We start from the raw sequence: 15,234 nt of genomic DNA, 5'->3' as shown, positions 1-15,234 counted from the left end.
CTGAGATGAAAGAAAGCTATCCGGGTGATGTTATCAATGTGAGTTTCGAATGAAAGACTGGGGTCAATAATCACTCTAGGTCTTTTACTGCTGCATGTGAAGAAACAGAAAGGCCATCCAGAGTCACTGTGTAATCAGAAAACTTACTTCTAGCTATATGTGGTCCTAGCACAAGTACTTCAGTCTTGTCAGAGTTAAGCAGAAGGAAATTAATAACCATCCAGTGTCTAATGTCCTTAACGCATTCCTCAATTCTATTAAGCTGGTGTCTCTCATCAGGTTTTGCAGAGACATACAACTATGTGTCATCAGCATAACAGTGGAAACTAATACAGTGTTTACGAATAATATCGCCCAGAGGTAACATATATAGAGAAAAAAGCAGTGCACCCAAGACAGAACCTTGTGGAACACCAAACTTTACCTCGGTACGTCTAGAAATATCACCATTTATATCGACATACTGATAATGATCAGTTAGATAAGACCTGAGCCAGGAGAGGGCCATTCCCTTAACTCCCACAACATTTTCTAGTCTATCCAGAAGAATGGAATGATCAATGGTATCAAATGCTGCACTAAGGTCAAGCAACACAAGTAGTGAGACACAGCCCTGATCAGACGCCAACAGTAGGTCGTTTACTACTTTAACCAGTGCTGTCTCTGTGCTATGATGAGGTCTAAATCCTGACTGATACATTTCATGGATGTTATTCCTATGTAAATATGAGCATAACTGCTGTGCCACAGCTTTTTCAAGGATCTTGGAGATAAAGGGGAGGTTTGATATTGGCCGATAATTGGACAGCTGACAGGGATCAAGGTCAGGTTTTTTAATCAGGGGTTTGATAACTGCTAGTTTAAAGGATTTGGGTACATAACCAATCATAAGAGAAGAATTTATTATTTTTAGAAGCGGTTCAATTACTCCAGGCATTATCTGTTTGAATAGATGTGTCGGTAAGGGATCTAGTACGCAAGTTGAGGCTTTTGATGTAGAGATTAATGAAAGTAATTCAGTTTCTTTTAGGGGAGTAAAACATTCTAACTGATGATCTGATACAGTTATATTGTTAACTACAAGGTCACTTTCATTGTCTAACCTTAAATTAGTAGTTTGAATTTTTTGTCGGATATTCTCAATTTTGTCATTAAAAAAATTCATGAAGTCGTTGCTACTACATACTGCAGGTGTGCATGTGTTGATAGTGGACTTATTCCTGGTTAATTTTGCTACAGTATTAAATAGGAATCTATGATTAAAAGTAATTCCTTAATCTTTCCTCACCAATACACGTTAGCTGACTCAGCTACCAAACACATCTGAAAATTTACACCTATTTCCTCTACATGCACTCCTAGAGTGCACCAATTTTGTATGGCAGAGTGATTGCACTGGTGTGTGATTAATGTGCTGTGTGTATGTCTTCCCAGTGACGGGGAACAGATAAAAGGATGGAGAGGAGAAAAGGAAGACAGCACGTTCCCTGCATGTCATGCTTTGTGTGTATGCATGTATGTGTGAGAGTGAGACTATTATTTTTTCATTGAAAGCTGAAAAGCTGAAATAAAGGGTGCCAAAGTACTGAACCTGCCTGTCCAAGTATCCCACCACTCCCTACAAGAGCATTACACTGGTGCTAAACCTGGGAATGCTGAAGTGAACCATTGTCATGGACTTGGACTGCTTTGTCCAGAGGCAATTCTAGAGTCTGTTGTGGCCCCAAGCAAAAATTTCCGGGGACCCTTCTAACCAGTTTTCATCACCAATATGTTATAAATAATCTGACACCAACGAAAAATGTATGAAACCAAAGTTTTTTTAATTCCAAATGTGAAAATACAATGGTAAAGAACAATAAAAAACAATAAAAAACAAAATAAATAAGCCCTCAGGCCCCGACTCTTGGGGGGCCCCTGGGCCAGGGAGCCCCAAGCAGTTGCCTGCCTTGCCTGTTCACAAGCTGCGCGTCTGGCTTTGTCCAAATGCTCTTTTATTTGACGCTTAGTATTATGCCCAGCAAATCTATTTAAGTAATGTTCTAGCTAGGCTATATAACATTAGTTTGCTGTCAGTTCTTAGCTAGCTGACACCAAAAGGTAGTTACTTCATAAGTTAAATACTTTTAATTTTTTTTTATTTTATATGCACTTACTTAATTATGGTGCAGATCTTTGTCTTAACTCATGCCTCTTCACTTCGTTTTACAAAATGACATGAGTATGGAAGATGACTGATTTACTAAATTATCAGTCTGAAGGGTCTGCTTTTCCCTTTGGTTCACGTCAGGTCCACATTTGGTCTAATTTCCATGAAATATGTATTTCTGAGATTTTAATTTTTTATTTAGTGTTCTGTACTTTCAAATTAGATGTTTTAAAGGCAAATCTTACTCATATAAATTGCAAAACAAAGAAAAAAATTGGAAACAAAAGTAAATGTATTAAAAATACCACAGACAATGTATTTAATACCGAAACAGTCAAAGCAATTCATGCATATTCAAATACTTTTGCCTTCTTCCAAACGCCACAGACGATGGTCTCTGCACATGACCTCTACAGTGTGTTCAAATGAACCCACCGTGTTTTGTTATTTATCCTGGACTGGGTATGCAGAAACTAGCATGTCTAAAGGCTATTATGTGCCTTCATCTCCGTAGGTGATGTCGCTGTATGTACTACTAGTGTCGAGAATAGTGAGTGAGTGGGAGGGTCAGTTAGTGCGACTAATAAGGACACGCTTTCCTCCATGAGCTTCCATCTCACTTTTTACCTCTAAGTGTGTGCTTAGAAACCGAAGGCGCGTTTTAAAATAGCGCTTCAAGAGGCTTCAGAGAAGAAGAAGAACAACAACTTTCTCAGCAGATGTAAGTACGTTGCCTTCTTTTGTTTGTTTTATTACTTGAGGTAGTATTGCTCTAGCCTAGTATTAGCCTACTTCTGGCTCCGGTATTTGTCGTGTTATGTATGAATGTGGATGTTTCTTCATTCTCCTGGCTCATCGCACGATGTCGGCCTCCTGCGAATTAAACGAAAGTCCTCGAAAGTCCTTTCTCTACGCCTTTTAGACAGGAAGAGAACACATGTATTCTTACTCGAGCTAATATGTGCAGTTGAACAGTGCGCAGCATAATAGTCATCTAGTGCGTATATATTGTATACTACTGTCACTTCAGTTGTACACAGTCATGGTGTGTATGCAGGCAGCAATTTCTTGAGGCAAGAACCCTACACGTTCAGATCACACTTGGAACACATATGATACATACGCAAGAGTACACATGTTTGCGCAATATTTATTTGAGTTTATATTTGACTGCCAAGTCAACATGAGGAGCCGTAATCTGGGAATTCCGTACTGTCCCGTTGGTAAGTGATGTGATACCTTCCTGTGCACTAATCATCGAAGTGTTAAGAGACGTGTGGCTGATCCCCACGTGATCCATGGGCAACGTCCCAAACAGCATACTACCTCACTAAATAGCAAGTCAAAATAGTACCTCAGTATGGCAGCCCAACTAGTACTGTACAGTGTAGTATGCTGTTTGGGACACAGCCACGAGATGTGTTTATTGATGGAATACGTGACCTCCCATCTGAGACGCACTGCTGAGTTGTACCTCAACTCAGCAGTGTATCCATAAGCTCGAGTTCAAAATACAGGTAAATTGATGATGGGATCAGATTAAACGGAATTTTTTTTCGGAGAATATTTTTCTCTCTCTCTCTCTCTCACTCACACACACACACACACACACACACACACACACACACACACACACACACACAATTATTAATTAACTGAATTTTGTTATTAATTTGGATATAAGTCGGGAAAATTGATTCTGCGTTTTCAGTAATAAAGTAATTATTTTCCATATTCGTGTATTATATGCAGATTTGAGCAACCTCTGTTCAAGGGCTATTTCCATTATAATACAAAATAAAACACAACTATGCATGAATAATGTCTGTGTTGCTTATTTATGTGTGATTTGAATGTACATTTTAAATACTAAGTGTCACTGTTTTTATGGAAATAGTTGATTGTAAAACAATAAATTAATGATCTCATATTTATCATGTTATAAGTTCCCTGAAAAGTGACATTGTATTCTGTTTCAGTTATCCAGTAACACCTTTTTGATGGTCAGAAGAAGAAATGAGTCACTGGCTAAAATGGATTTTCTTCTGGATAGCAAATGCCGTTCCTTTTACTTTTGGCATGGCAGTAAATGATAAAATAGGTATGTATATCAACTCCATCTGGTCCGCTTGACTTCCATATCTTTTGTATATGCCTTACTCTTTTCTAAGCTATCTTTTATTTCTGTCCTTGAAACAAATGTTTCACAACAGTGAACCTGTGATTAGTTTGCATTTGTGATTTACAGTAGTGGGTGGGCTTCGGTTTCAGACCACAGCTAGTAAATGTATCTCTCAACACCAAAGCTGTTAAATGTAGTTGTTACTTTGGTGGCATCATGTTGCTTAGTTTGCCAACTTTAGCTCACACATGGTATGAGAGAAGAAAAAGCTGACCTCAATGCTGAGGGGAAGGATTTAAAATAAACATAATCTTTAACACTTAAATGTAAATTAATTATTTAATTAGCCATGGATGTAAATTAACTATTTGTTGTTAAAAAACAAAACAAACAAACAAAACCCGCAAATGCTTTCTTTAAGGCACCTACAGGTACATGGTATGGACTTTCTGATATGAAATTCATGGCTCCATAAATGTATGACATAGGGGTTACCAGGACAAGTGTCACATGTACACTGCTATGGATCTGTTTTAACCCCAACTGCATCAGTAGGTTTATGTATAGTCAGAACAGTCAAAAAGCATTTGCTTTGAACGGTCAAAAAGCATTTGTATCTACTGATACAGTAATCATGTAGAAACACATTGTCCTTTAGTATTAAAGTCTGCCTTTATTATAATTATGTTATTTTGAGATCAAATATACATGTTTTCCTGAACCCAAATTAAGCCTTTAACAGATGCCTGGGGAAAAAAAAAGATCAATTCCAAAATGGGATAAGTTGAGAATCTCAACTTAGTAATCAATAAGCACCATAATGCTCTTTAAGCAGCAAACTAATCCATTTGCAAGAAAACCAGCCTTTAATTAATGGCAAAGGTATGGCATATAATAACTTGACATGTTTTTGCCCCATAGTTAATATTTGTGTGGAAAAAACATAAAACAATCTTATATACATACAACCCGATTCCAAAAAAGTTGGGACAAAGTACAAATTGTAAATAAAAATGGAATGCAATAATTTACAAATCTCAAAAACTGATATTTTATTCACAATAGAACATAGACAACATATCAAATGTCGAAAGTGAGACATTTTGAAATTTTACGCCAAATATTGGCTCATTTGAAATTTCATGACAGCAACACATCTCAAAAAAGTTGGGACAGGGGCAATAAGAGGCTGGAAAAGTTAAACGTACAAAAAAGGAACAGCTGGAGGACCAAATTGCAACTCATTAGGTCAATTGGCAATAGGTCATTAACATGACTGGGTATAAAAAGAGCATCTTGGAGTGGCAGCGGCTCTCAGAAGTAAAGATGGGAAGAGGATCACCAATCCCCCTAATTCTGCACCGACAAATAGTGGAGCAATATCAGAAAGGAGTTCGACAGTGTAAAATTGCAAAGAGTTTGAACATATCATCATCTACAGTGCATAATATCATCAAAAGATTCAGAGAATCTGGAAGAATCTCTGTGCGTAAGGGTCAAGGCCGGAAAACCATACTGGGTGCCCGTGATCTTCGGGCCCTTAGACGGCACTGCATCACATGCTTCTGTATTAGAAATCACAAAATGGGCTCAAGAATATTTCCAGAGAACATTATCTGTGAACACAATTCACCGTGCCATCCACCGTTGCCAGCTAGTTCAAAGAAGAAGCCGTATCTAAACATGATCCAGAAGCGCAGACGTCTTCTCTGGGTCAAGGCTCATTTAAAATGGACTGTGGCAAAGTGGAAAACTGTTCTGTGGTCAGACGAATCAAAATTTGAAGTTCTTTATGGAAATCAGGGATGCCGTGTCATTCGGACTAAAGAGGAGAAGGACGACCCAAATTATCAGAAGCCTCAGTTCAGTTCAGACTCAGTTCAGAAGCCTGCATCTCTGATGGTATGGGGTTGCATTAGTGCGTGTGGCATGGGCAGCTTACACATCTGGAAAGACACCATCAATGCTGAAAGGTATATCCAGGTTCGAGAGCAACATATGCTCCCATCCAGATGATGTCTCTTCCAGACCTTGCATTTTCCAACATGACGATGCCAAACCACATACTGCATCAATTACAGCATCATGGCTGTGTAGAAGAAGGGTCCGGGTACTGAACTGGCCAGCCTGCAGTCCAGATCTTTCACCCACAGAAAACATTTGGCGCATCATAAAACGGAAGATACGACAAAAAAGACCCAAGACAGTCGAGCAACTAGAATCCTACATTAGACAAGAATGGGTTAACATTCCTATCCCTAAACTTGAGCAACTTGTCTCCTCAGTCCCCAGACGTTTACAGACTGTTGTAAAGAGAAAAGGGGATGTCTCACAGTGGTAAGCATGGCCTTGTCCCAACTTTTTTGAGATGTGGTGTTGTCATGAAATTTAAAATCACCTAATTTTTTCTCTTTAAATGATACATTTTCTCAGTTTAAACATTTGATATGTCATCTATGTTCTATTACAGGGGTTTTCAAAGTGTGGGAGAGTCAGCCCCCCTCAGAGAGCAAATAAACAACAGCGCCCCCCCCCCCCCCCTACAGTTTTTGTTGTTGCTATACTTAATGTTCCATTCGTATTTAAACAAAATGGTTGTTGTGCACATTTTTATTTTTTTCTTTTACACATTTTAAACATCTGTGCTTTTTGAAAACCTCTTTTTTTACACATTTTAAACATCTGTGCTTTTTTGAAACATCTTTTTTTTACACATTTTAAACATCTGTGCTTTTTTAAAACATCTTTTTTTACACATTTAAAACATGAGCTTTTTTAAAACCTCTTTTTTTTTTTTACACATTTTAAAAATCTGTGCTTTTTTTAAAACATCTTTTTTTACACATTTAAAACATATGAGCTTTTTTAAAATCTTTTTTTTACACATTTTAAACATCTGTGCTTTTTTAAAACATTTTTTTTTACACATTTTAAACATTGTGCTTTTTTTAAAACATCTTTTTTACACATTTAAAACATATGAGCTTTTTTAAAACCTCTTTTTTTACACATTTTAAACATCTGTGCTTTTTTTTTTAAAAAACATCTTGTTTTACACATTTTAAACATCTCATAGCATCGTTAGCTAGCACCTCTTGGCAGACAACACACTGTGGCAGTGTGTTATCTTCAGATCCAGTCCATGAAAATCCAAACTTTAAATAATCGTGGTCATACTTCCTTCTTTTTTTGCTTGGCCCAGACTCTGTCTCCTCACTCACTGTAGCTTTAGGTACTAAAAATCGATCCATTTTGTCTCTGGCAAAGGCTAGCTGAAGTTCGCTAAATGTCCGCAATAGTAACTTATTCTGGTTTATTTTTCCTCACATTGCGCCCCCCTGAAGAACTCTGGTGCCCCCTAGGAGAGGCGCGCCCCACACTTTGAAAAGCCCTGTTCTATTCTGAATAAAATATGGATTTTTGAAACTTCCACATCATTGCATTCCGTTTTTATTTACAATTTGTACTTTGTCCCAACTTTTTTGGAATTGGGGTTGTACATTCTCTCTCTCTCTCTCTCTCTCTCTCTCTCATATATATATATATATATATATATATATATATATATATATATATATATATATATACAGTGGTGCTTGAAAGTTTGTGAACCCTTTAGAATTTTCTCTATTTCTGCATAAATATGACATAAAATGTCATCAGATTTTCACACAAGTCCTAAAAGTAGATAAAGAGAACCCAGTTAAACAAATGACACAAAAATATTATGCTTGGGCATTTATTTATTGAGGAAAATGATCCAATATTACATATCTGTGAGTGGCAAAAGTATGTGAACCTTTGCTTTCAGTATCTGGTGTGACCCCCTTGTGCAGCAATAACTGAAACTAAATGTTTCCAGTAACTGTTGATCAGTCCTGCACACCGGCTTGGAGGAATTTTAGCCCATTCCTCCATACAGAACAGCTTCAACTCTGGGATGTTGGTGAGTTTCCTCACATGAACTGCTCACTTCAGGTCCTTCCACAACATTTCGATTGGATTAAGGTCAGGACTTTGACTTGGCCATTCCAAAACATTAACTTTATTCTTCTTTAACCATTCTTTGGTAGAACGACTTGTGTGCTTAGAATCGTTGTCTTGCTGCATGACCCACCTTCTCTTGAGATTCAGTTCATGGACAGATGTCCTGACATTTTCCTTTAGAATTCGCTGGTATAATTCAGAATTCATTGTTCCATCAATGATGGCAAGCTCTCCTGGCCCAGATGCAGCAAAACAGGCCCAAACCATGATACTACCCCCAACATATTTCACAGATGGGATAAGGTTCTTATGCTGGAATGCAGTGTTTTCCTTTCTCCAAACATAATGCTTCTCATTTAAATCAAAAAGTTCTATTTTGGTCTCATCCATCCACAAAACATTTTTCCAATAGCCTTCTGGCTTGTCCACGTCATCTTTAGCAAACTGCAGACGAGCGGCAATGTTCTTTTTGGAGAGCAGTGGCTTTCTCCTTGCAACCCTGCCATGCACACCATTGTTGTTCAGTGTTCTCCTGATGGTGGACTCATGGACATTAACATTAGCCAATGTGAGAGAGGCCTTCAGTTGCTTAGAAGTTACCCTGGGGTCCTTTGTGACCTCGCCGACTATTACACACCTTGCTCTTGGAGTGATTTTTGTTGGTTGACTGCTCCTGGGGAGGGTAACAATGGTCTTGAATTTCCTCCATTTGTACACAATCTGTCTGACTGTGGATTGGTGGAGTCCAAACTCTTTAGAGATGATTTTGTAACCTTTTCCAGCCTGATGAGCATCAACAACGCTTTTTCTGAGGTCCTCAGAAATCTCCTTTGTTCATGCCATGATACACTTCCACAAACGTGTTGTGAAGATCAGACTTTGATAGATCCCTGTTCTTTAAATAAAACAGGGTGCCCACTTACACCTGATTGTCATCCCATTGATTGAAAACGCCTGACTCTAATTTCACCTTCAAATTAACTGCTAATCCTAGAGGTTCACATACTTTTGCCACTGACAGATAGGTAAAATTGGGTCATTTTCCTCAATAAATAAATGACCAAGTATAATATTTTTGTCTCATTTGTTTTAACTAGGTTCTCTTTATCTACTTTTAGGACTCGTGTGAAAATCTGATGATGTTTTAGGTCATATTTATGCAGAAATATAGAAAATTCTAACGGGTTCACAAACTTTCAAGCACCACTGTATGTGTATATATATATATATATATATATATATATATATATGTGTGTGTGTGTGTGTGTGTGTCTCCTATAACTATTATTGATGTTTTAGGTCATTTATGCCCTCCGTTAAAACTGGAGAAAAGATGGTATGCCAGCATGAACAGTCGCTATGAGTTTACAGGTATGATTTAGAAACTCACAGTCAATTGTATCGTATGTTAAAAACATTTTGCATACTGAATAATGTCTGATTAACTATTCCAAACAAACACCAAATTATCCAAACGGAATATATTTGGGCAGCTTGGTTATTTGACGTTTAGTCATAACAATTTCTCACTGATTTCTAATTTAATAACACTTAAATATGTGCTCTTTTTGCAGTTGCATTTGTACAAGATACTTTGGTTAAAATCTCAGCCAAATGTAATGTACCTGTATATTATAACATTTAAATTTTTTCTCCTTCTTTTCAGGATTTGATTTGGCAGAAAAGTTCAGTCTTCGGAAGGGAACAAATACAGATGACAGACCTTTCTTCAGACTAGGCAGCAAGCCCCTGGTTAAAGCCACAGAGTGAGTTTCATTTTATGCAGAGTTGGGTATTTGGTCCTAAAATTGAACTGTGGGCTAAATTCGAAGAATAAGAACAACTTTATTTATTATTACACGTACACTTGTGAAATTCCTCTCTGCATTTAACCCATCTGAAACAGTGAACACACACAAGCACACACACACACACGAGCAATGAGCACACACACACACATACCCAGAGCAGTGGGCAGCCGCGCTACAGCAGTTGGGGGCCAGGTGCCTCGCTCAAGGGCACCTCAGCCTAAGGCCACCCCATGTTAACCTAACCGCATGTCTTTGAACTGTGGGGGAAACTAGAGTACTTGGAGGAAACCCACGTGGACACTGGGAGAACATGCAAACTCCACACAGAAAGGCCCTCGTCAGCCACTGGGCTTGAACCCAGAACCTTCTTGCTGTGAGGCAACAGCGCTATCCACTACACCACCGTGCCGAATTAATTTCATATAAGTACAGATCTAAGAAAATATACAGTAAGGAGATTCTTATAAGAAACTGCTTCTAGTTAGCAGTGCTATCTGTGCTTCAAGCATGTAGTGTGGATGTAATTTGTTTGGTGAGGGAGGATTTGTTTCAGTAATGATGTCTGACTTTAATTGAAAATGGTGTTTTGGTAGAGTATTATTTAAAAAAAATGTTCATTTTATCATGTGGTTCCACAGACAAAAATGTAGATGTTACCACCTCTTTGAAATCTTAGTGAAATTAGCATTACCCAGTTGTGTCTGGAAAAAGGCTAAAACAGTACCAGTAGCTACCTTTACTCAGCATATGGATAACACTGCTTAATATCTGAAAAAGTGTCATTTAGTTTCTGTGTTGCTAACTAATTTTTTCTGAGGGTGTAAGTTTGCCTTTGGGTCAGCTGATACTCAGATCAAATCAAATCAAGTTTATTTGTATAGCGCTTTTAACAATAAACATTGTCGCAAAGCAGCTTTACAGAATTTGAACGACTTAAAACATGAGCTAATTTTATCCCTAATCTATCCCCAATGAGCAAGCCTGTGGCGACGGTGGCAAGGAAAAACTCCCTCAGACGACATGAGGAAGAAACCTCGAGAGGAACCAGACTCAAAAGGGAACCCATCCTCATTTGGGCAACAACAGACAGCCTGACTATAATATTAACAGTTTTAACAGGTATAACCCTCAACTGTCCTCATGGGGCCGTCCTTCACAGGAGCGGTGCGATAAAACTCTGACCAGACACAGGGCACCAGGATGGATCAAGCAGGTCCGAGGGGCAGAAGAGGCCAGCATCTCAATCCCAGGATCAACATGTAACTCAGAGGGACAAATTGGAGGGGGGGGAGAGAAAGAAAACACGTTGTTAGGTATGCCCTAAAAATGACAAGTATTAAATCTGTGTGGTAGGCTCGCAGAGACGAGAGTCTTTACATCAGGCATAACACACAACAATGGCATGTTAATATGGTAAAATATAACATGACCTGCTCTGGCTGGATGCTTGATTGGGTGATGGGAGCACACTCCTCAGCAATGATGAGATGCAGATGGGACCCTTAGGGCTGGCCAAGACAATTCAGTTACATTTCACCGGGTCTGGGACATGCGACAGAATGTCTGACGGCCGATTTCCTGCAGGCTACGATAGCCAGTCGAGGTCTCCACCCTCTCCACCAAAAGATTTCCTGTTGACTCCATGTAACTCAGAGGGACAGATTTGGGGTGGGGGGAGGGAAAGAAAACACAGGTGGTTAGGTATGCCCAATGTCACCTGGATAAGTAGGAACAGTATACATATTGCACCGAGTACAAGCAGGGACTCCGGCAACTAACTATGACAGCATAACTAAAAGGAGAGAGCCAGAAGGTAACACAGGCATGAGGGAGCCCCGGGACATAAAGCAGCCAGCCACTACACTGTCAACAAACTCGAGTGAGCAAGCGAGTGGGGACTGACAGCATCCATACATCCCAGTTTACCAAAACACTCTATGTCTGAGGACCCTCCAGATCTACTCCTTTACCTCATAAACACCATTAACAAAAGGCTTGACTAAACAGATATGTTTTCAGCCTAGACTTAAATGCTGAGACTGTGTCTGATTCCCGAAAATTACTTGGAAGGCTGTTCCATAACAGTGGGGCTTTGTAAGAAAAGGCTCTGCCCCCTGATGTAGCCTTCACTATACGAGGTACCAGCAGATAGCCTGCACCTTTTGATCTAAGTAGGCATGGCGGGTCATAAAGGAGCAGAAGTTCACTCAGGTACTGTGGTGCGAGACCATTTAGTGCTTTAAAGGTCAATAGTAGTATTTTATAATCAATACGAAATTTGATTGGGAGCCAATGCAGTGTGGATAAGACAGGCGTGATGTGGTCATATTTTCTAGTTCTAGTAAGGACTCTTGCTGCTGCATTTTGAACTAACTGGAGCTTGTTTATGCACTTATTGGAACATCCAGACAGTAAGGCATTACAATAATCCAACCTGGAGGTAACGAAAGCATGGACTAGTTTTTCTGCATCATGCAATGACATTAAATTTCTTATCTTTGCAATATTTCTGAGATGAAAGAAAGCTATCCGGGTGATGTTATCAATGTGAGTTTCGAATGAAAGACTGGGGTCAATAATCACTCCGAGGTCTTTTACTGCTGCACGTGAAGAAACAGAAAGGCCATCCAGAGTTACTGTGTAATCAGAAAACTTACTTCTAGCTGTATGTGGTCCTAGTACAAGTACTTCAGTCTTGTCAGAGTTAAGCAGAAGGAAATTAATAACCATCCAGTGTCTAATGTCCTTAACACATTCCTCAATTCTATTAAGCTGGTGTCTCTCATCAGGTTTTGCAGAGACATACAACTATGTGTCATCAGCATAACAGTGGAAACTAATACAATGTTTACGAATAATATCGCCCAGAGGGAACATATATAGAGAAAAAAGCAGTGCACCCAAGACAGAACCTTGTGGAACACCAAACTTTACCTCGGTACGTCTAGAAATATCACCATTTATATCAACATACTGATAACGATCAGTTAGATAAGACCTGAGCCAGGAGAGGGCCATTCCCTTAACTCCCACAACATTTTCTAGTCTATCCAGAAGAATGGAATGATCAATGGTATCAAATGCTGCACTAAGGTCAAGCAACACAAGTAGCGAGACACAGCCCTGATCAGACGCCAACAGTAGGTCGTTTACTACTTTAACCAGTGCTGTCTCTGTGCTATGATGAGGTCTAAATCCTGACTGATACATTTCATGGATGTTATTCCTATGTAAATATGAGCATAACTGCTGTGCCACAGCTTTTTCAAGGATCTTGGAGATAAAGGGGAGGTTTGATATTGGCCGATAATTGGACAGCTGACAGGGATCAAGGTCAGGTTTTTTAATCAGGGGTTTGATAACTGCTAGTTTAAAGGATTTGAGTACATAGCCAATCATAAGAGAAGAATTTATTATTTTTAGAAGCGGTTCAATTACTCCAGGCATTATCTGTTTGAATAGATGTGTCGGTAAGGGATCTAGTACGCAAGTTGAGGCTTTTGATGTAGAGATTAATGAAAGTAATTCAGTTTCTTTTAGGGGAGTAAAACATTCTAACTGATGATCTGATACAGTTATATTGTTAACTACAAGGTCACTTTCATTGTCTAACCTTAAATTAGTAGTTTGAATTTTTTTGTCGGATATTCTCAATTTTGTCATTAAAAAAATTCATGAAGTCGTTGCTACTACATACTGCAGGTGTGCATGTGTTGATAGTGGACTTATTCCTGGTTAATTTTGCTACAGTATTAAATAGGAATCTAGGATTATTTTTGTTACCTTCTATTAGGGAGGAGAAATATGTTGATCTCGCAGCACTAAGAGCTTTTCTATACTTCACGAAGCTCTCCTTCCAAGCTAATTTGAACACTACCAATTTTGTTTGACGCCATTTACGTTCCAGTTTTCGAGTGGTCTGTTTTAATGTGCGAGTGTCATCATTATACCAGGGTGCTAATTTTTTGTCTCTGACCATTTTCCTTTTTAGAGGAGCTACATTATCTAAAGCAGGGGTCCCCAACCTTTTCAGCACTAGGGACCGGTTTGGTTCAGCATTGTTTTGCTGCGGCCCGGTGTGTGTGTGTGTGTGGGGGGGGGGGGGGGGGTGGGCGGGCGTGGTCTCACACGCGCGAGCTGGGGGGCGGGGTGTCTACGTTTAGCAGACACTGGGAGAATGCATTTAGCTGACGCTTTTACAAATTAGAATAATTGATTATTTGAATTGGAGGACAATTTTGGTGATCGTTTTGGTTCCATATCTGGTGTTGTGCATGCGTTAAAAGTAGCGAACTTCAGCTATGAACAGTAAGTAAAACTGAATCAGGAACATAAACTTGAATGACAAAATTGAACTAGGAACATGAAAACAACATGCACAACACAATAGGAATAGGTGCTGAAACAAATTAAAGGCCTAATTTTATTATGGCATAAGCCGATTAAATTTTAATGTGAGCCCTGTGCTTGTTTCCCTGCAGCTAGAATGTCCCATCTGGGGGTGATGTTGGACAGTGACACTCTTAATGTATTTGAAATATCCAATCGGTTTCTCAGTTTTGTTTTGGTCACTGTCATTGCGGAAAACCCGGCCTCGCAAAGATAAGTAGTTGGGAAGGGCAGCAACGTTTTGAGCGCTTTTACGGCTATTTCCGGATATTCCCGTTTGGCGTTTACCCAGAACGTAGGCAGAGAGTTTGTTTGGTCAAATTTAGTCTTAAGACCACCGTCATTTGCCAGCTCGATCAGCTGCGCTTCCTCCTGAACGGACAGGTGGTCAGGAATTCTTGCAAATGGATTGCGGATCCATTCATTCTTATCACGCGGATCTCGGGAGGCTGGGAAGTAGCGGTCGAATTCTTTCGACAGCCCAACGAGATGGTCACGAACCAACTGTGATAGAGCTGGCGCTGGCTCCGTTTCCCCCAATAGCCCCACTAATAAATGAAACATGTCAAATACACCCTTGTCTACGCGACGCCCCCACTGATCCAGCTTTGCTTTAAATGCAGCGACTTTGTCTGCTACTTTAAAGACAGTCGTCATTCTCCCCTGAAGTGTCAGGTTGAGCTCATTAAGCAAAGCAAAAATGTCACAGAGGTAGGCGAGTTTTGACACCCAGTGTTCATCACTGAAATGCGCAGCCAGATCAGACTGTTTTCCTG

General features: G+C 39.4%; 1 protein-coding gene across 1 annotated transcript in view; it reads left to right on the top strand.

Moving 5' to 3' along the window:
• The first annotated feature begins 2,743 nt into the window (after positions 1 to 2,743).
• Positions 2,744 to 15,234, top strand: part of LOC132882507 (collagen alpha-1(XIX) chain) — a 740,050-nt gene continuing 727,559 nt past the window's right edge. The window contains exons 1-4 of the mRNA XM_060915622.1: positions 2,744 to 2,870; positions 4,129 to 4,250; positions 9,558 to 9,629; positions 9,925 to 10,024. Coding sequence (XP_060771605.1) covers positions 4,166 to 4,250; positions 9,558 to 9,629; positions 9,925 to 10,024 — 257 coding nt within the window. The 5' untranslated portion in view covers positions 2,744 to 2,870; positions 4,129 to 4,165. The remainder of the gene's footprint in view (positions 2,871 to 4,128; positions 4,251 to 9,557; positions 9,630 to 9,924; positions 10,025 to 15,234) is intronic.

This window comes from Neoarius graeffei, chromosome 3 (genome assembly GCF_027579695.1).
Source record: "Neoarius graeffei isolate fNeoGra1 chromosome 3, fNeoGra1.pri, whole genome shotgun sequence".
NCBI lineage: Eukaryota > Metazoa > Chordata > Actinopteri > Siluriformes > Ariidae > Neoarius > Neoarius graeffei.
This window is presented reverse-complemented; position numbering and strand designations above follow the sequence as displayed.